Genomic DNA, 22,285 nt, shown 5'->3' with positions numbered 1-22,285 from the left:
TGCAGTTTACGAGGAAAGCGACGGGCATATATGCACGTCCAATGTGTGAGGAGTGTAGGAAAGTGAAGCGCATAGGTCAACCTGCGGCTGCAGAGTGTAGGAATTGCTGGATTTCAAAAATCATAATTAGAAAATAATATTTAGAAACTTTTAAGTAGAAAAATAATTAGTGAAAAAAGTAGAATAAAGTAACCGAAATATTTATGAAAAGAGGAAATAATTCATTTTAAATATAACCATCTGTCTATCTAATAATGGGATAAGTAGAATGTTCCATCGCATAAATAAGACAGCAGAAACAATTATGGATATCTCACATTTATTAATATCACAGTATTTCATGGTTGGTTTCTGACAACACAGAGAGAGTTTTGATTCACTACATAACAGAACAAACTAGGCCATGGCAACCAATTCTTCCTCAAATAATTCAAGAGCCCTTCTCTTCACCTTCACATCATCGGCCTCACGTTGAGACGAGAGGCGAGCTTCTGGCCGAGAGACTTGTCAGCCTGCAGTCGAGATAGACAGAGGTGAGTTTCTGCTCAATGTTTAGCACAAAGGTAACAACAGATGAGAGGCGTACCTGGCTCCAGTAAGATACCCAGATGCTTCGGATTTCGTGGGTGAGACGGGGGTCGGACAACGCCTCAATCCACCTTTTGATGAATCTCTCTTGTCTGAAGGAGAAATGATAAAAATGATGAAATGAGTTCACGTGTACTTACTATGCTTTCAAGTTTAGAAGAGGGGCGGAAGTGATATACCTTTCTGGTGTGAAGGAGCGGTATCTCTCACCGGGTTGCTTGAAGTTGTTCTCCTTCTCAATGGAGACCTGTATCGATCAATGAAAAGTTAATACAGAAATGGCTTGTGAGTCGGTGAAAAAACACTTCTAAATGAATACTGGCACCTCCGAGAGACTACAAAGCACAGTGACTCGGTGAACCTCTGCTAGTTTTTAGGGAAACCAGAATCCAAAGTCTCAAAGATTATAATAAGTCAAGACAAAGAGGATTAATGCCAAGCAGCGGATGCATACCTTGTCACGTTTTCCTGTCAACACCACAGAAGGGATGGGGTACGTCTCAGCATGACGGGTTGGGTCATACCTGGACGGGAAATAGTTCACCTGGAAAGAGCAGAACCATCTAATTAAAGCATGAAGTAGGAATGCAGAAGAATTCAAATTACAAGTAATATGTAACATGCAAAGAATGCAGAAGACTTGAGGGAAACTTTAAATATGTGATTGGAGACATTGTAGAATCATTTTATATCAACTATTTAGTGATGTTATATGAGAGATGCTTATGTGCATATAATACCTCCTCGTCCCTATGCATGAAGTTCATGAAACCTTCATGGTGGTTGTTGTGATGGGAATTCTTGGGAGCATTAGCTGGGAGCTGCAGATAGTTTGGTCCAAGACGGTGCCTCTGAGTATCAGAATAAGAAAAGATGCGGGTTTGGAGCAGCTTGTCATCAGAATAGTAAACCCCAGGGACAACCAGAGAAGGGCAGAACGCAAGTTGTTCGTTCTCAGCAAAGAAGTTGTCAATGTTCCTATTCAGCACCAAACGACCAACGGGTTGCAGGGGAATGATGTCCTCAGGCCAAGTCTTTGTAACATCAACTGGGTCAAAGTCAAATCTATCTTCGATATCAGGATCAATAGTCTGAATAAAAAGTTTCCACTCGGGGTAATTGCCTGCTGCAATCGAGTCATAAAGATCCTGGGTGGCATGGCTGTGATTGGTGCCTCCAACCTTAACAGCCTCGTCCTCCAACAGAGACTTCACTCCACAAGTAGGCTTCCAATGGAACTTCACATAATTTACTTTCCCAGCCTTGTTGATCAGAGTATAGGTATTTACACCCGAGCCTTCCATATGCCTGTAATCTTGTGGAATGCCGATATCGTCAAAGAGGAACGTGAACATGTGCAAACTCTCAGGATGGTGAGAAAAGAAGTCCAAGATTCTCCAGTTCTCCTGAATGTGGGACTTTGGGTTGGGTTTCAATGCATGAACCATATCAGGGAATTTCATTCCATCCCGAACAAAGAAGACGGGAAAATTGTTTCCCACCATATCAAAGTTTCCCTGAACAAATGAAAAAAAAAACAGACAAAATTAGTCATGTAACTGAGCCAAAAAGTAACAAAATCTTCTGGAATGCCAATATGGAGTGTATTTTATAATAGAACTCATTTGTATGAAATTATGAATAATGAACCTTCTAATACGATAAGAACTGAGAGGTGGGAGAACAATTTTACCTCTCTTGTGTAGAACTTCACGGCAAATCCTCTGGGGTCCCTAAGAGTTTCAGGGCTACCACGCTCATGGATAACAGTGGAGAAACGGACAATAACAGGCGTTTGGACGCCTGGAGCTCTAAGGAAATCAGCACAAGTAAGGTGCGTGATATCATGAGTGACCTCAAAGAAGCCCTTGGCACTGGCACCTCTAGCATGGACAACACGTTCAGGAATCCTCTCACGGTCGAAGTTAGCAAGTTTCTCCACCAAATGGTAGTCCTCAAGAAGGATTGGACCTGTCACAGAGACAGATACTCATCAGTACCCTTGCACCACAAAGTGACACACTCAACTCAAGCCCGGTAAAATACAGGCGTATAAATTTCTCTTCGAAACTTAATCCTTACAACTACAGAAGTATAGAGCAAAACACCATAACTGAGAGAATTAAGTAACAGTGATTAACATTCCATATCCCTCCCATCAATTATTCAAAAATAACACCACACAGTTTTTTACTCCTTAATCCAAAATCAACAAAATCGATTAAAAATCTTCACTATCTAGTTACAAAACGTGCAGAATTCAGAGGATTCATCCACCAAAAATAGGTGAAATAAAATATACCTCTACTTCCAACAGTCAAAGAGTTGTTGTTGTTCCAAACTGGAGCTCCAGAATTCGTGGTCATAAACGATGAATTGAAAGCACTCGACGGACGGTACTGCACACATCATCACCATATAGTCAAACATGAATACAGCTAAAACTCAAGCATTCCAATCCAATTTTCTACAATCCAAACCAAAACGAACTTGATTCACATTAGAAATTCAGTAAACTACAAATCACCTAATCTCGAAACCATCATTATACATAAATCGACGCATAAATTCAATCAAACAACGCGAAGATTGCTAGACAACGACCTAATCAGCCAAAATTCACCAATTCGTACCTTGTAAGGATCCATCTCGAGAGAGCAAAAGAAGAGCTTTTTTTTCGAATATCGAAGTTTAGCGGTTTTTAAGTAGGAATAGAGATGATTTATAGTTATATAGGTAGGGACCTCATTTTTATTATTTTTATTATTATTATTTTAATATTGCTTCTGTATTTTACGTGGCTCGCTTTTGCATTTTCTATACTTCGAAAATATTATCCTTATAATTTTCATGAGTTTTTGCTATTTTATTCTTTCGGATAATATTTTATTCTTTCGTATTTACCATAGTTAATCACGTTTAATTCCAATTATACCGTCACTTTAGTGTCATTTTGTTATGATTCATCACAAAATACTCACCCATTTAAGATTTAATTATAAGATTATTTTATCATAAAAAATATTTTATAATTCATATCCTTTACATTTAATGGATAGAGTATATTTATTTCTTAATTGATAATGTAGCCAACTCCATTCCACGCACATTCTTTTCTTTTTCCTTTTTTTTGAATTCAATTTTTAAATTATCACTATTTAGAATGTTTTAAGCTTCATAAATAAAATGGTCGCGAAATGCAATTCTAATTTCTTTTTTAATTGCAGAATGAGGTTATTTTATGTGGCTTGGAATTTTACATATAATAAATACGATTAAAAATACAAACTTTTATTAAAGGAGTATTTATTGAGGAGGAGATGAGCCAAAGTAGCTGTTTCTTATCCGAGTTTTTGGAGTTTATCTCGAGTGGCGGTAACATGTCCACCGTTACGATCTCGCCATGTGGCATTAGCCTAGAAATGTGTGCTCTAGATGAAAAGCTTCCATTGATGGGCTGAAAAGGCTGTTTTGTTTGGGCTTTCAATGGGCTCTATTTTAACTTCAGTCATCAACATTTGTTTTGTAATTCCAAATTTTCACTCGTTTACTACGTTTAAAACGTGACAATAAGTTCGTCACTTTAAAATTTATGGTAAATTTTAACATTCTATATTAATTCTTACTGAGTCGAATATACAAAGTCACACAATAGTACTATGACTTTATATTTTATGCTCATTTATAAATGTTGGATTTCCATACTGTATTTTAAATATGGATAATAGCCACTTAAATCATAAATTTAAGTCAAATTCTAATCAAATTTTTATAAAGTTTGAAAATGAAATATATAAAATCAAAAAATTTATAAAACAAAATAATTATCTCATTTGAATACAAACGACGTATTTCAGTGATGGTCTACGTAATTTTTTTATTATTAAAATAAGTATATTTCTTTACTTTCTTTTATCGTTATTTTAATCAATTAATATCATTTTAGTATCACTAAAAATAAGTATACTATACTCTCTAGAATTTGGCCAAATTTTGTGATTTAATTTACTATACCTACCCACCGTTTTTCTTTTCTTTTCTTTTTTCTTGTAGTTATTCATATCTACAATCAATCTCATTTAATACTTCTTTTTATCTTTTGTTGGAGTTATTTATATCAACAAACAATCTCATTTATTACCTTGGGACCGATTTGCCAAAGATATTCATAGTGTGAAAGCAAAATATTCCTTTCTGAAAAAGAATATTTATTGGGTTTTTTCAGAATTTTTTAAGAGTTGGTTGTCAAATTGTACACATAGCAATATAAATAACCACATGAAAATTGGATGTTTTCTCCCTCAAAAAACGATGAAAATTGGATGTTTCCACACTATCCAAAATTATTTCGGCAATTTCTTCTCCTACCTACCACGAATTTGATATTCATTCTCTTCCAAGATTTCATTTTTATTTTTCTCCAAAATCTTGAAAAAAAAGTAGACTGATGCTAAATGGTATCTAATGCTAAAAAAAAAAAAAAACTTTTTTCCCTTTAAATGGGTTGCGCTAAATAAATATTTGAATTTACAAATTATCTTATAATATCTCAATGAATAATCTATAGCCCTGTTGAAACCAAATGTACTCTTTACAAAACCAGTCTGATAAAGTGGGATTTTAGGAGGAGCAATGGGCCTGGCCCAAAAATATTGGGCCAATTCTTGAAACTGGAATGGGCTGACCAGCTGAACCCGACATTGTCGCAAGCTATAAAAACATGGCCCGACCCAGCAGAAAAACGAACCAGGTTTAGGCGTTTAGCCATACTCGACAATTTTAACCAGCACGAATAAAACACAACACGAAAACACGACACAGGAGAAATTTTGAATAATATGTACTCAAGAAAACCACATATTCATGGCAAGAGAAACTCAAGAAATCCCAAAAAAAATTAAACAAAAAAATTGTGTTAGCAACAACAGGAACAATTATTTACAGTAAAATAACACTATGAAAAGATGATCAAATCAAACCCCTATATGTATTTAGCTGCCAAAGAAGGCAACATCAAGAGCACCTCTAAGCATGTTTTTTACGTCGCCGGCCGGCCAGGGGACGAGGCCGGAACTTCAAACCGACGGATCTTCGAGATCTTGCCTTCTCGAATCAGCCTTATTATCTACCTGCGATGGCGATGACAAGGTCCGGCTGTGGGACCGGCCTCTCCGAGAATCGTCCGCTTGCGACGCTAGGAACTCAAGCGCCAACACGATGTCCCCGATCAACGGGCGGAAGCTGGCTTGTTCTTGAAGGCACATTGCCGTGATTGCAACAGCGTGGTGGAGGCTCCGGGTCGAGAATCGCCCTTCGAGTAGAGGATCCACCATTTGTATGTATTTCCTCCGGTCCTTCAAATAAGGCCGACACTGCAAAGAAAACGAAACGATTTAGGGCAAAAATAGGTTAGCCGACCAGACAATCTCGACCTCATTTGATCGTCTAATTCTTCAACCTAATCTCGTGTGACGACACAGAGCAGGCGGTCTTACGTTGTGAATTAGGAATTAGAGAAGGAAGAACTCACCCAAATAACAAGATTCTGCTCTCCCGGGATTTTGGTGCAGTCGATGGCCTTGCGTCCGGTGATGAGCTCCAACATAACCACGCCGAAGCTGTAGATGTCGGATTTTAGGGTGAGCTTTCCGCTCATGGCATATTCCGGGGCACAATATCCGTAGGTCCCCATCACTCGTGTCGAGACATGAGTGTTGTCGCCAACCGGCCCTAGCTTGGCAAGCCCAAAATCCGACAGCTTGGCATTGAAATCTTTGTCCAAAAGTATGTTTGAAGATTTCAGGTCACGGTAGATAACAGGCGGATTCGCTTTGCAGTGAAGATACTCAAGGCCACGAGCAGCGCCAACCGCAATCTTCAACCTCGTGCTCCAACTCAGCGGCGTCTGAGTAGGCTCTGCATTTCAAAACAAGAAATAAGAACTCACACCGTTCATTACAGATGCTTAAACTGAAATGAAAGCTTATGCGAGACGTCTTTCGCATCAAGATTCAGTTTTTACTTGAGTTCATTTTCCCCTCTACACAAAACACTAAAACCAGAAGATAGCAACATATATCATCATTGTATACCTAATTAGTAGCTCAATACGCTCATTTCTCAACGACATCTAAGAAATGGGACATAGACCAGTCGATAGAGAAAACGCAGAAAAGAAAAATCATAAGTTGCTAAGAAGTGCTTAGTGAAGCTAGTTAGATTGTAGCTCAATTCATACTCATTTCTCAACATACGTCTAAGAAACCGACATGGGCTGGTCAGTAGAAAACAAAATGCGTCAAAGGAGCTTCAAGACAAAAAAAACTGAAGTCGACTACAAAGTGCTTAGTGAAGTTAGTTGAATGATATCTCCCTTTTCTTTTATGTGTCACAATCAATCTGTTTTCAGCAATTAAGACTAATTATGAGAGAGTGGTCCAAACTGCAACTTTTGAAAATAATACAAAAACAAGTACTCTCGAATTCGACCAAGAAATCCAACTGGATAAGAAAAATGTACCAAACAGATGATTCTCCAAGCTGCCCATTTGCATAAACTCGTAAACAAGGAGCCTCTGGTCGCCATCAGTACAGTAACCGATCAAGTTCACGAGGTTCGGGTGGTGCAACAGACTCAGCATCAGAACCTCCACGATGAATTCTTGATTCCCTTGCAGCCCTTCAAGATTAAGCTGCTTCACAGCAACAACCTGCTCGTTGGAAGCCAGCATGAGATCAAGAAACGATGTACATTAAAGCACAAACTGCATCAATCATCTAACTAAAACACCAAATTCTATTCTCCTTACTTCAAGAAACACCAAACATAGCCACCATATGATCAAGAAATGCCATAAATTAAGCATAACTTGCATCTATCATCCAAGTAAAACACCAAATTTGGTTCTTCGTTCAAACTATGTACACAAACTTGTAAAATTCAATATCACAAGAAACAAGAAAAGACAGCATTTTTACCAAGCCAGATTCGAGACGGCCTTTGTAAACGCTCCCAAAACCTCCCTCGCCTATCAGATTAGCCTCCCTAAAGTTCTGAGTGGCCAGAGCAAGGTCTTTGAAGGTGAAGCTACGAGCAGCATTGCCCTTAGAGGGGTTGTTTCCGTCCTTGCCCTTTGCCCCCGCGGCACCTCCCTTCTTCACACTCACTTCAAGAATCGAACAACAGAAACAGTAAGACAATGCATCAATCAATCAAGATCCAACACCTCCCTAAACAAAGAAACAATCCAAAACTACAAAAAAACAATGGCCAAGTTTTAAAATTTCAAAAGCTATATGCTCATATTCTTACCACTGCCATTCACATTCGCCTTTCTCTTCCCACCAACTGCAAATTTTCAAGAAACCAAATAAGCACATTACAATCAAAACACATTTATCACACAAACAACAATGAAACCACAAATTCAAATTGAAGAATACAAGAATGCACGAACCCGATGAATTAGTGTCAATATCTCCTCCATTATAGTCCCTCATATCCTTACTGGGATGACTTATGCAAGAAAAGCAGCCCATTGTTTTTCTTCTTCTTTTTCTTCTTCTCTAAAGCTTAAAAACCCCAAATTCCTGTTTTTCCTCTATCAAATCCCTTTTTCCCAAAAAAAAATTCTATAAACAGAATCCCAATTGAATTCACCTAATACATACCAAATCAATCCCTCATTTCCATTATAGACGCTATCACACTGTCATATAGCAAACAAAATCAAAAAACGGAATATAATTACTAGGATTGAGAGAGAGATTGCAAGAGAGAGGGAGGAAGCATGTCACATTCCCTCCTACAATCCAACCACTCAAATCCCCAGAAACAAAGCATCACAAGCTCAAATCTCCCTAAACAGATCTATGTAAAACTTCAATAACAATTCAAAATCCACACACAAACACACATATCTTAATCAGCGTGTGAAAAAGACTGAATTTTTTACAAAAAATTTAGCAAAGCCCACTTTACACTAAGCACATTCAAATAAAACCCAGAAAAATCAAGTTAGCTTCTTTCCCCCCTCTCAACGCTACAGCCCCTTTTCCTAGCGCTGTCTTCAACGGTTAATTTCCTGCTCTTTCTCTTCCCCTTTTTCTCTTCTAGCTCTAAAAAAATCAAATCTTTTTCTTTCCCATGAACTGTTTAGTAGTGTGTGTAGACTGTGGGCCTTTTGGGGAAAGCAGAGCAATAAAAGCACTCAGATGAGTGTTTTGAGGTCACTCTCAAACACAGCTAGCATTTAAACGTTTGGGTATGGGGCAGCTGAAATGACCAAAATGCCCCTGGTTGTTCAACGATTCTACAAGTTGCGTGCGATGTGCGTGCCCACGGTGTCGATAACCTCAAATGATTTGTGTAAGTAATTTTTACGGAGGTTTCATACTCAAAAGGAAGTGTGTGTAATCCATTCTAGTTTCGGTTTTATAGAGGTTAGGATATTTATTATTGGCATTTAAAATGATTGTAGTACCATTGGCTTGGTCGGTATATATAGTTGATTAATATAGTTTAGTCAATGTAGATCCGTGTAATATGACTTTTGTTGATTGTCGATACATAAAAGATATTGCGTGATTTGATTCTTGTCCGTTCAATTTATCGAATTGTATGTTAAGTGCTGGCAACAAAAATGACCATAATGCCCTTAGTGTGGATTTGTATAATACACTAAGGATTAATACTTGAAGGATGTGTGTTGTTTAGTTCTTGTTAGTCTAATTTCATACTACAATGGTATAGTAGTAATAGTTGTTATTGGCAAGTAAAATGACTATAATGCCTTGAATTTTGGTAGATAGTAGTATAAATCTAATCTTGATAACTCAATGATTAACGATGGGCCATTTTGGTAATTACATTTGGATGGAAATTTGACAGTTTGTGAGACAAAAAGGGGGGCTAGATTTTGATTGGTTGGGAAAAGGGTATTCACAATTACACTGTTGCATGAGAATATTTCTCTTTTGGGGGGGCTATCTATCATTAGATTAGATTTAGAGGGTAATTTTTTATTTTCAATTTGTTAGGATAGATTTGATTTGGGGTTCATTCAATACTATTTTATTTTATGGGTGGGTCCTAAATTGTTGACAATGAGAATGTAAAAACAAAGAAATCATGACATGACTATGCTTTTTAGACGGTTTAGTCGGTAAAATAACATACTACCAAATTTCATTATTATATGCTAAGTCGAGTTATTAAGAGTACTTACATAAATAGTGATTGTGACAAGATTAAAAGATCCAAATGAGAGATTGAGTAGACTACACAAAAATACCCACTTCTAATATATATCTACATTAATAGTAGTAATTTATATAGTTAAAATTCGATAAGTGTGAGTGTAAACACATTTATTTTCATTACCAATTTACGTCATTGACCTAGAGTAACCTACTAGCCTAGACCAAATTAAATAAACTTAAATAATTACGTAATTGCTCTGATTAATTTCAGTAGATAACAAAATCAGAACATGGTGTACTGGATTCAAAGCATGTAAAATAAGCAATCATAGTTCGTTTTCTTTAATTTAAAGAAAGGGAAACGATGAAATTTAATTTCTATACTCATTCATGTACACAAGATGAATATATCCTGTAAAATATTTCAGAAGTAATATCTGAGTCACATGAACTGTTCCAAACAACTAAATGTGAAGAATATTCAAATAAATATTAATTGCCATTTTGAATTCCAAAGTCACGAGTGAAATTAATTAAACTAGCCAAAATGGGTCCAAATTAAAAGATGATAGTGACATCATATTTGTAGCTCACTAAATCGAGCAAAAATAACCAAAAAATGTTTAAGCTATTATAGGATTGAGAAAATGAATACCTCTAACTATTTAATATTATTATATTATTTAACCTTTTCCAAGGATAGTGATGGCCCAGCAATTGGCTTTGAAAATTAGATAAACTATTTCCATTGGTTGGATATTTTCCACACAAAAGAAAATTTCACATATCTATTGGTTCAACTTGTTGAAAATAGTATAAGTGGACAAAATAGATTGGTAGCTTCACAAATTCTCAAATTATTGGGATTTGGGGGTGGAAGTATATGTCTAATTTGGTACTTTTCTAACACTTTTCTTTGATTATCAATGCATTTAAAGTAATTGAATTGTTGTTTACAATAAATCATTTATAAACTCAATGAGTTCTTTTATTGACATTTAATATCGATTGTACAATGCCATTAATTTGCAATGAAATAGTCACCTAGGCTACTTCTTAAATTATAGGGTTTGGATTATTTATACACCTCACTAAAAATAAATTACTGAAATAATTTATCAAAATTCATGAATCTCCAACATTTTTATTAATCCACAATTAAAATCGTACAATGATTCGTCGAGCCAAAAACTAATTGTATAGTGACGTTAGAACATGTTTCGCCAAAAATAATCTATACCTATGCCGTTATTAAACGATTGAGATACCGAATAGTTCAACTATAAAAAATAAGAAAAGTACTTTTCACACCCATATAATATTTATTTTGTAAAACTAAGATTTAATTAATACCAAAATGAGTTTGGTATATTTCAGTATTCAGTTAATTTCATATTAAAAGTATCTAAGATATGATTGATCATAGGGAGGGGTCACATTCTCCATGATCAAAAAAATTTGGACCACCATTAATCATTGAGTGCCATGTTTAGTTTCTCAGACAGCCCATTTGACATTACATGTGAACAAATGAGATAAGATTCTTTTTAAACAAATAAAAACAAAATCTTGTTTAAATACTACTCCCACTCTTTTATAAGGTCTTGGGGCATTTTTTCTATATTCTTGTATCATCTAAAATAGCTCTATAAGAAAATCTTCAACATTGTGATTTCACTAGGCGTATTTGACTAGAGGCCGTCTCCCGTGCGTGTGCACGTCAGCACGTGTACGTGGTGAGCTTATCCATTTTTCCGAAGGCGGTAATTGTGGAGGCGTAGGAGGCGGCGGCAGTGGAGGAGGGAGGATGGTGTGTGGATCAGAGTTTTCATCATTTGATTATTTCTTTTGGATAATTGTATCTGACTTTTCCATCACAACTCTGGCATTTCGTTAACTAGATCATTCATCGCGAGCATATTTTGTAATTAATTTATCTATTCTTGTTTTAAGGGATGAGTTTTTCAAACTATATTACTTGGCCCATTATTGTGTCTATATTTTGAGTCTTGACGAAGTACTAAATTCTCATTTGAAAGAAGAAAAGCCAATATATTAACGCAAAATCCACAATTTAATTGGACAGGAGAATATACAGGCCCATTACCCATATGCATTTAAGTGCGTTTAATGCATAAAAAATAAAATTTACATTTAACTTTACTCATCTAACGCATAAAAAATAAAATTTACATTTAACTTTACTCATCTGATTTTGAATGCATAACTGAATAAGTATAATGATACTAATTTTACTTATTCCAATATTTACATACTTTTTATATATAGAAAACATAGTTGAAGGCAAAATAAGAAAATTTAAATGGCATTTAATTACATGGTATGGTGTTAGTAAGTAAAAATTCAATCAAAATCTTAAAAAATGAGCAAAATCAATCATAAATTTACGACCTAAAAAAATGTGAGTAATTGAATCTATATTCTTTCTTCAATATTTTTGACATTGCATCGGTTCTTGTTTACTAGAGTATTATTAATATTTTGGAGAGTTATATTTGTACATGTTGCATTCGAAATCCTTGATTGAAGCACAAACTACGGAGGAATTACAAGAATGAAATATCAATGTTTGTTGGATACGAAAAATCACAGAACATTTTAACAAATAAAAAGCAACTGCAACGAATGTAATTTTTGAGTTGTCAAATTACGAAAAATACTTAAAATAATGAATATGTTGTGTAGTGATACATCAATATAAATCTCTTAAAATATGTATTAATATTATAATCTGTACTATTTAAAATACAACGATACATATCTCTTCAAATATTGAATATATTGCCTAGCAGATTTTGCCAAAAAAAAAACGCAAATATGCCTTGATTAGGATTTTAATATTGGAAAGCATGAGAAATTTAAGAGATTCTATAACTACTACAAATAACTAAAGACTTAATTATCCTTTTAATTAATTTAATAATTTTCCGTAATTATACATGGCATTAGTTTGTGCCACCAGAATCTCAAATCTAATAGTACTCCCTTGTTATTATCAAAGATGTGATTATCATTTGTCCCAATAGATTTGTGTATAATCTCAACTAATCAAAAATATAGTTATCATTTGATTACATCCCAATAGACATATTTATAATCTAAATTAAGCTGATAAATATTTTCCTTCTGCTCTATCATCAGACCTTTATAACCCTGTAGTTTCAATTAGGAAATACAAAAACATTTACAAACTGTCTCCTATTCCAATAGTCATAAAATTAGCTTCATTCCTTCCAAAAAATGGCAAACGAATTTAGTGTTTAGAGCTGCAATGCTAAATCTGGCTGCTGCTGAGGTGAGCCTATCTGCAAGCTGGAACTCGGCGAGCCGGCCAGGACCCTCATGTTGAGGTCGGGCGGACCTGCAAGGCTCCGACCGTGCTGAGCTGGCACGGCCGGCCAAGACGACCTGCCAAACGTCCACATTTCGCCTTCGGCCGGCATCTCCTGCAGCATGGGGTTTATGACCTGAGAAGGGAATTGAAACCCTTCCATTGCCGGCACGGACAGCCTCGACGTCTGTGCATCATATCCGGGCATTCCACTGAACCCATTTCTCTGAATATGAGTCTGATGATACATATGGTTCTGCTGGACCGGTGGAAATGGTGTTTTCCATGGAGAGGTGTTGCTTTGTAAGCCTTGTTCGTTCTGGCTGTTGAGCCTCCTGACGGCCTCGACCATCTCTTCAGAAAGGCCGTGTGGAACGGAAGGGCTTAGGTCAGTAGCTCTGAAGTCAGGAGCGGGGGTGCTTGGGAAAGGCGGTGGCTGTGATGCAGTGGCTCCGTTTTCAGCTACCCAACCAGGACCGTATTCTGTCCCGGGAGGCAAGACATACTCTATCTTCTTCGATGCAACTTTCCAAGCAACAGGGCCAAGATTTGCAGCGAATCTGGCCAGGCTTCTAGCGTATGCAAAGGACTCCTGCAGGCCCACCTGCGTGTTCAAACGAGCATTTTAACAGATTCGTACAATAAGTATATAACCTGCGGATTACGCTTATTCCACAAAACTAAGCAAATGATACTAGTAGTAAGCAAGAATTAACATTTGCAACAGATCCCGGTGTGAACGAATAAAGACACAGAGTTCTGCAGCATACGTACCATCATGAGTTGCTTCATATCTCCCCCGGAGTTAGCAAAAGCAGATGGATTGTTAGTCGGAGACAGGGGATGGAATTCCCTATATGTATCACGCCTATTCTCATCAATGGTAAACTGTTTCTTGCCATATTTCATGTCAGCCCTTAAAATGGATGCTGCAAATCACAAAGGTAATATAACATTATTAACCAATCGGAAAAGGAATTGACTGAATGCAGAATATGATTGGTGAATAATACAAATACCTGGAAATTCGTTATTCCAGTCTCCCGAAAACTCAGGGTAGTGTTCGCCATTTCTTGGCCGGTATGATGACACGTATGGGTCATTGGGCCGGTATCTATACAATGCAGGTCCCTTTCTCAGATTGTAAGAGTTAGATCCCGTTGCCTTGTCTACCACGTTATTAAGAGCTGCACCTGATGACGGGTCAGCTCCAACACGATCCAGTGGGGATGTTTCGAGAGATTTCTTCTGGTTCTTGTTACCCGGGGGCCTGCCTCTACGAACAACCTTAGGCTGTGGTTGACCATTGTCGCCTTCATGTCTCAGATTCTCAAAATCTCGCTTTGCAATTTCTTGTATCGATCGTGCCTAAAATAGCCCCTTGAATCATATAGAGGCAGAATGATGGATGGCAAAAACGAATAAACAGAATGAGGAAGACTGTGGAAACCTGTCGATAGTAGACCGTATCTGGAGCATTATACAGCATAGCATTCGAGCATATCAAAAACACATCAGCCTGGAATTACAATTAAAGGGAGCATCAGCAATTAGTTCAAAAAACATAGGTTTATGAAGTCTGGCAAAATTTAACTAACAAAAGAAAATCCAGTGGTACATTTGAAACCAAGCTACGGTGATAAATACCAAACATAGAAGAAATAGAAAAGTTAGGCAAATTTCATATACTATATGAGTTCTCCAGTGATTTAACAACAAACAAGTAAATAGACATAATCTCCCTAAACAATCAGATCCAAGCACCAAACAGTGCTGTATTATTCAGCGCTTATCACTTGCATGCTCGAATTTCAACCATATTCTAGTAGACGAGCTAGAATGTATCGAGGAGAGTGGTCAGTAGCAGCTAAACAAGTCCCATTTACACCAATGCTTCTTCAGACAAAGACTGTTCCAATGTCAATTTGGGCTCGTAATTTATTTCCCATTCAGAAAAACAAAAGGTCGTTCACCACAGAAGATTAATGAGGCTCACCATTTTAAAAGTAAACAAGAATCAAAACCACAAAAATATTCTAAAGATAATAACCGTAACAACTCAATCTATATGGCTGCTGGAATATCAAGAAAAGGAGTTCCCTCCAACAACGGGAACTCATGCTGTAGGTAAAATACAATGGCAAAACCCAATTAGCCAAGTGCTTTATTTTCAGAGCAGATACAAATATTTCTTAGTATGAAATAAGCAACTTCAAACTCAGAATCAACCTCGAGTTCTTCCAATTTCTTATAAGCCCCACGATTAAGTTTCTTCCTGACTGTCCCAAAATCCATCGGTTGGTCAATATACTCGAAGTAATCAGGCAGCTGCAATGAAATTTAACTTCACATGAGCTGCTAACAGTGTAAAAATCTCATTGTCATTAACTAATGAACTATCTGTGAAACATATCATCACCTCATTGATATCCACAGGCTCAGAAAATACCCCATAAGTATCCTTCCTACACAAGTTCAAGAAAGCAGCAAAGGTAAACTGTAAGAAACCGAAACATCTCAGACAGTCCACAAATAGATTTTTTTGGAAAAATCCAAGAAACACAAAAGAGAAAACAGAAAAGAAAAACACATACTTTTGAAGCCTGTCAAGAATGAACACCAACAACTTTTTGTCTGGCAAAGGCTGAGTGGGACCAGACTCCAATGGAGACCCTGTCCACAAAAAATTACAAACAATAATTTTCAATTATTCAAAGTTCAAGAAAATTAAGGGATGTGATTAGGACCATGTTGCTGAGTGTCTGTCGCTTTCACATCTTTTTTCTCCTGCAGATAATAATAGAATCAATAACTGCACTAAAATAATCATCTCAAAATTCAATGAAATCATCCAGAATGAAAGGAACAGTGGAAATGAACGGCGAATCAGAAATAAATGAACAGCAGCAAGCATCAACAAGTGCAAAATGAGAGAAAAAATTAAAAAAATACTGTAAAAACTAACAACAGAACAATAATCAGTCAACTGACAGTAAAGACAAACTTGAAACCTTTCCAAGACACAAAATGGCCTTTTTAGATAACACAAAAACATACATAAACACATTGAAACATATTGTATGCATATCTCTACACACAAAGAATCCAGTAAATAGCAACACTAAATACATAGATAGAAAAATGTATCCAGCCATATAGATGAAGGCAGTAAATGGAAACGAGTAGAAAATAAATTCACACAAATAAAAGAAATAAATATCCTATTCTGTATATTCAAAACGTAGATATAGATTTTGACTCAGTCAAATCACAGCTCACCAATCACCCCCTCTCTCTCTCAGATCTTCAGAAGTCAGAGGAATGAAAATTAAAGGTAAAATCTTTTTTTGTTTCCGCGCGAAATCCCAAAACCCCCATTCAAATATCCCACACAGAAACCCCCAGCATTCAAATTCCGGAATCCCATTCCCAAAATAGAAATTCCGTTTACGAAAAAACTGCCAAAACCTCGAAAATTCACTAATTTTCAGAGGGAAAAACTCTCTCCCAGTTCCCCGATTCCCAAATTCTCAAAATTGGGGGCAATTAAGGCAGAATTCACCCCCACCTGAGTTGAAACCGCGCCTTCAGATCCGTGATCGACGTCATTGATCTTCCGCTTCTTCGCGTCGCGAGAATCCGGTTCGGATTCGGAGGCCGGCTCGGGTTCCAGCTCCGACGCCGAATTCGCGGAATCCTTCTCCTGATTCTGATTGATTTTGGGGGTCTCCTTCTCGTCGGATTGGGGGAGGCGGACGACGAGCTTGACCTTCTTCTCCTTGCGCTCGTCGTCGTCGTCGTCTTCGGCGTCGGCGCCGCGATCTCGCAGCGAAATATTGTAGAATTTAGGGTTCCGGCGGTGGGATCGGCTGTAGGTGATTGGGGGAGAGTCGAGAATGATGGGATTGCGAGGGGCAATTAGGGGAATTTGGGCCTTGGGCGGTCGCCCCTTCTTCTTCTTCCTCTTCATTTCTGCAATTGCTACCTTACCCATTGCTTTGGACTTTGGAGGGGACCCTTTTTTTTTATTTTTCAATTTTTTTTTTTTTTTTTGCTTTTCAGTTTGGGCTCTTTTTGTATTTTACTGTAGTTTTGGTTGTGTTTGGGCGTCACGTGAGAGGTGTGTTGCGGCACGTGTGGGGTGAAAGTGGTGAATTGATGAATGGGGCTAACGTACGACGCCGTTTTGATGATTCTGAAGGAGTGGACCAGCCTCGTACCGGGAGTTCGAATCGAATCGAATCGAATCGGTCCACGGCCACAACGACGATTTGGAAATCCGTACAATATATACTTAGGCTCAATCCAATGTGTATCGGGAAAAGGATTAAAAATCTTCTTTTGTCTATATATTTTGTTCAAAATTGTAAGTTAGGTTAATAATTCACATATTTATATTCATATAATGAAGAAACAAACAATAAACCCTTTTTATAAAAGGTGTATCTATTAATTTTAACCCTACCGTAACAAACTATGGTAAGTTTCTTTGTAATTGAAATACTCTCAAATCTCAGTTACATATATCATATATGTTTATTTAATTTAATTGGAAATACTCAAATAGACACATCCCTTCACGAAAAGCCGCCATGAACACCTTCTCACATTCAATTAAATAAATATGAATTGAAAATTTAAAACATTAGCATTTTTTCCGTGTCTATATATAACCACTTAATAATCCCTTTCTCACAAAATATCCTCACATCAAATTTATTTCATAGAGGTTGAAATTTACACACAATTCAAATATGGTGAAAATTGGGAAGATCGGCGCCGTGCTTGTGGTGGCTTTGGCTTTGGCTTTGGTGGCAACGGCGGTGGTGGCGACCGAGAAAACCGGGAACGTGTATTGCATGGACGATTGCTACAACGAGTGCATGCAAATAAAGATCTTCAACGAGGCAGAGTGCAACAAAGAGTGCTCACTTGCTTGCGCTAAATATGCTGTGAAAAAGGCTTTGAGAGAAGATGAGGATTACAATAAATTCTTCCCTTATTGGATTTGAATCATTCTTATGTTAAATATTGTTGCTTTATTATCTCCATTCTAGTATAGAATATGTCTTTACTTTTTTGTCACGATTGTGTTGTACTTTGTACAAGGTGGTGTTCCCATAAATATTTCCATCGTTTTTTTAGAAAATATTATTTTCCTTATTTGCAAAAGGTGATAAGTAAATAGTGCTTTGCCGAATCCATTGCATAATATAAGATCCAATTATTGTTGGAAGTTGTAATTTTACTTGGGCAAATATTTTAAAGTTTCAATATTAGTTTTTTTGGGAAATATTTTTCTGCCTCCAAGTCCACAAATATGTTTCATTTTAAAACTTAAATTGGAAGCTACATGTGTTTAAATATAAATCATTGATTAAAAAAATGGAAGTGGTTTCTTTATCAATAGTAGATTTCTTTAAAATTAATAATTCTAATCAACACCAAACATGTTAGCTAAGGTAGTATTCAGTCTTATTAAATCAATCAAAGCCATAATTTTGTCTCTATGAAGAAAAGCATCATCTTCAAGTAAATGTAGGGATAGAAGAGCAAAATAAAAGATAACAAAAAGCTCCAAATAAGTGCTTGAAAATAGGTTTTACAGCAAATACAAAATATTGCATCAGTGCTTAACTAAAAGATTTTTGTCCTAATTGTGTTGTGGAGATGTGGAAGGAGAGTTTCCATATACAATATATGACTATAAGCAAAGCATCCTCATCTTCAAAATTTACTCAGTCATCATCTTCTTCTTCTTCTTCTTCTTCTTCCTACATCGATTCACAAAAAAAGATAAGTTTCTTGTAACCGAAGTTTGCCCAAAAGTTGTGAGCAAGAGATGAATGAATATATCGAGCTTCACTTACGCTAACCTCCCCACTCCCCTCCTCGTCTTCGTCATCATTCACCTCAGATTGAGACTTGTCTGACTCCTCATCTTCCTCGCCAGCCTTGACCATCAACAAAAGCCACTCAGCACTCGAAAATAATCACAAAAACATTTAACCGATGATGGTATGAGTTTACCAGTTTCTTGTTGTATGCCCTCATTTGACGTTCGTATTCCTCCTTCCGCTGCTCTGCAACTGCAACGAAGGGGGCCTTGTCCTGTTTTTCGTTGTGCACATAGATAAGGGATTTGAATATTATGCAATAAGCAAAAGCTCATTCATCGATCAAGAGCAAAAAGTTACCTCTTTACTCATAGATTTCCACTCATCACCACCAGCTTTACCAACCTGTTACATCACAATTCGACTCTATCAGATTCTACATTATGATCGGATCGAGAAAAAGAGACACTTACAGCAGCAACAGATTTGTTGTTGGGGTGTTTTTCCTTGTACTCCTTCCTAAAGCCCTCCCTGTAATCACAAACACAGAATTATCAGAGGTGTCGTTTCGATTCAATTACAAATGGCAACACTTTGGGTAGCTTCTGAAAACGAAGAAAGATTGAGCACGAAATCAGCATACATGAAAACAAAGAAGGCACTCGCAGCCCTCTTCGGCTTGTTAGGGTCCTTCGCAGCCTGCTTCTCCTTCTTCGTCTGCTTTTTCACAGAAAGCCTAGCAAAATCATCAAAAGGACCTCAATCTAAAGCAGGGGAGCTCAAGAATCGAAGAATAAAACAACTAAAATCATAAATCACATCCACAGAAATCTAAAAAAACATGAAATTCTAAAGGCAAAAACAACTAAAATCATAAAATCACATCCAAAATTCTTAAAAAAACATGAAATTTACAAAACAAATATGCAATAACTTTAATTATATTTTAACTGAACCAGATTAATGCAAGCAAACAACACAATCAGACCTTGAGCTAAATTCATCAAATTTTGTTTTTTACAATTAAAATTCTGGACAATAATTCTCGAAAAGTAGTCACATAAACGATGATCAACTAATAAAATTAATCGCGGCAGCATAGCTCCATTCACAGAATCGCAGTCATCAAAATTATTAAAAACAGTAAAAAAAAAAACAAAATAATTGAAGTAGAAAAGCAAAATTAAGATCGTTAATAACCTGCTATCCGGCTTTCTGGAAACGGCATTAGATTTTCCTGCCTTCATCTGAAATCTGAGATGAAAAACAGCAGAAATCGATGAATAGGGTTTGGCGAGGAGAATGAGATGCAGAAGATGTTGAGTGAGAGGTTATTAAATGAGTGATTATTATTCATTAATGTGTGATTATTATTATTATTAGTATTAATTAAATACGGTAGTACAGTGTAAAGCAAAATACTAAAATGAAAAATATAATTCTCGCGGGTGATTTGGCGGGATATAATAATTAAATGCATACAATATATTTTAATTGAATTAAATTTGACTTTTTTTAGGAATGTGAAGATTTAAATAGCCTAATAATTCTAATAATTAGCCAACCGATGATAACTTGATATAGTGCTTAATACGATCAAAATTTTCATCTTTAAAATTATGAATGGAAATATGAAATTAATATATTAATAAAAATAAGTTAAGCTGTAATATAAAACGGAATATACCTATAAAAGCCCATATACATTGTTTCTAGGATTTGTATCTATAACCCTAACTCCATTAAAGTTCTTCATTCCCAATTAAGCTTTCATTGATTACTTACCTTTGTACCACTCAAGGTTGCGTATATTCATATTAATTTTCTTCCCAATTTGGATGTTGTCTTCTTTTTTTATCAATTAATTGTTGCTCATTGGATTTGGATTATCTTTGTGATTAGGGTTTTTTGGTTTCCAACCATTAATTCCTAGAGCTTTTTTGAGAACAAGGTAAGAAATACATGTTATCTTTTACTCAATTATTGATGAAGTTAATTGGTGCATATCATTTTTTTTCTTATTATTATCCTAAACCCTGACCCTCACCCTAATCCTAACTCTACTATGAATTGCAGATGGTGTGTGAAGATATAATTAGCAAATTGCCGACTGATATTCTGTTATCTATAATCTCTCTTCTGGGCATTCGAGAAATTACTGCCACTAGCATACTTTCAAAACATTGGCGTCATCTCCATTGTTATGTCACTCATATCAATTTCCCAAAATTTATATGGACTGACAGTACAACAAATCAATACCAACTTAATTTATCAAAGCACCAAAGTATGATCAACCATGTCTTGAATTCATATAGAGGCAATCGAATAAAATTGTTTAAGGTGGGCATGTCATTTGTAAAAGATGACAAGTGTGAAAAGTGCTTTGAATTTGTCTTGGCTAAAAAAGTTGAAACAATTCACGTGTTAGGTGTCCTTAGTATGAGCCTTGAATTTCTTAGACTTCCAAATACCATTTTTTTTACACAGTCTTGGTTGCATTAAAGACTTGTCTCTATCTTACATTAGTGCTAGCGATCAAGACTTTGAGCTTTTGGTCTCTAATTGTTTTGCTCTTGAAAGTTTGACGGTTGTAGTATCTTACAATTTGAAAAGTGTGTCAATTATTGGCCTCTCGAAGCTGAAGCAATTAAAGTTAACTGACTTTGTGGTGGTTGAATCCATTGTAATTCGCGACACGATTAGCTTAGTTTATTTGACACTGCAGTATTTGAGTGGTCATTTGAGATCGAGTGATGCAACTTTTGTTCAACTTAGTAACATTCCCAAGCTTACCGAACTCAATTATGAAGAAGGGCGTGGTGGTAAACTCAATCATGTTGGACTCCTGTCCGGGATGCCATCGTGCATATGTGACCACCAACGGTTGTGCCTCGAAGTGGCTCCATATAGGCAGATTGAAGTAATATTCTTCTTTACTTTTTGATGCATGTGATATACATACATCACATATTAATGCATGTGTTTCATTTTGCAGCTGTTGAATTTCTACGTTAAATTTGTAAATATAAAATATCTAAAATTGGATATTTCTTTGAGGAAAGATCATGACTTCTATGCTTTACGATGTGTTTGTCGTTTGGTTGAAGCTTGTCGTTCGCTAGAGAAACTTGTGATAAAGGTAATCATAAATTGGGTATATTATAGTATATGTTTATGTACATTTGACACGGTGTTTATAATATGTGTTGCAGCTTCCACGGTGGCCGTACAAGCTTGCTGCATATAATGCAAATACATATAATGAACCTAGGTTTGAGTTGCCTTTAAAGTATTTGGAAATTAC

General features: G+C 36.3%; 4 protein-coding genes across 6 annotated transcripts; all 4 read right to left on the bottom strand.

Moving 5' to 3' along the window:
• Positions 1-302: 302 nt before the first annotated feature.
• Positions 303-3,332, bottom strand: LOC125201192 (catalase-like). Of its 2 annotated transcripts, XM_048099202.1 has the most exons (8): positions 3,222-3,332; positions 2,891-2,987; positions 2,282-2,559; positions 1,329-2,105; positions 1,043-1,132; positions 768-835; positions 587-680; positions 303-512 (listed from the first exon to the last, which is right to left on the bottom strand). In XM_048099202.1, the coding sequence occupies exons 1-8, from the start codon at positions 3,234-3,236 to the stop codon at positions 453-455; spliced, it is 1,479 nt and encodes a 492-aa protein (XP_047955159.1). In that variant the 5' UTR covers positions 3,237-3,332; the 3' UTR covers positions 303-452. The 2 variants fall into 2 exon arrangements, with proteins under 2 accessions (XP_047955159.1, XP_047955160.1); XM_048099203.1 differs by lacking the exons at positions 303-512; positions 587-680 and having other exon boundaries at positions 768-951.
• Positions 3,333-5,427: 2,095 nt separating this feature from the next.
• On the bottom strand, positions 5,428-8,797 carry LOC125201193 (probable serine/threonine-protein kinase PBL21). Its single transcript, XM_048099204.1, has 6 exons — positions 8,046-8,797; positions 7,901-7,936; positions 7,567-7,754; positions 7,109-7,298; positions 6,119-6,504; positions 5,428-5,960 (listed from the first exon to the last, which is right to left on the bottom strand). Exons 1-6 carry the CDS (start codon positions 8,125-8,127, stop codon positions 5,664-5,666), a joined length of 1,179 nt encoding a protein of 392 aa, XP_047955161.1. The 5' UTR covers positions 8,128-8,797; the 3' UTR covers positions 5,428-5,663.
• Positions 8,798-12,937: 4,140 nt separating this feature from the next.
• On the bottom strand, positions 12,938-17,188 carry LOC125201506. The gene is made up of 9 exons (XM_048099651.1): positions 16,710-17,188; positions 15,889-15,928; positions 15,736-15,814; positions 15,561-15,606; positions 15,371-15,469; positions 14,592-14,660; positions 14,161-14,509; positions 13,916-14,070; positions 12,938-13,745 (listed from the first exon to the last, which is right to left on the bottom strand). The coding sequence occupies exons 1-9, from the start codon at positions 17,133-17,135 to the stop codon at positions 13,071-13,073; spliced, it is 1,938 nt and encodes a 645-aa protein (XP_047955608.1). The 5' UTR covers positions 17,136-17,188; the 3' UTR covers positions 12,938-13,070.
• Positions 17,189-18,699: 1,511 nt separating this feature from the next.
• Positions 18,700-20,321, bottom strand: LOC125201503 (HMG1/2-like protein). 2 transcript variants are annotated; one of them, XM_048099648.1, is made up of 7 exons: positions 20,179-20,321; positions 19,622-19,714; positions 19,452-19,509; positions 19,339-19,383; positions 19,172-19,252; positions 19,012-19,095; positions 18,700-18,915 (listed from the first exon to the last, which is right to left on the bottom strand). In XM_048099648.1, the coding sequence occupies exons 1-7, from the start codon at positions 20,223-20,225 to the stop codon at positions 18,880-18,882; spliced, it is 444 nt and encodes a 147-aa protein (XP_047955605.1). In that variant the 5' UTR covers positions 20,226-20,321; the 3' UTR covers positions 18,700-18,879. The 2 variants fall into 2 exon arrangements, with proteins under 2 accessions (XP_047955605.1, XP_047955606.1); XM_048099649.1 differs by having other exon boundaries at positions 19,018-19,095.
• Between the last annotated feature and the right edge of the window lie 1,964 nt (positions 20,322-22,285).

Source organism: Salvia hispanica, chromosome 1 (assembly GCF_023119035.1).
Source record: "Salvia hispanica cultivar TCC Black 2014 chromosome 1, UniMelb_Shisp_WGS_1.0, whole genome shotgun sequence".
Taxonomy (NCBI): domain Eukaryota; kingdom Viridiplantae; phylum Streptophyta; class Magnoliopsida; order Lamiales; family Lamiaceae; genus Salvia; species Salvia hispanica.
Note: the sequence above shows the minus strand (reverse complement) of the source record. Positions and strands in the feature narration are given on the sequence as shown.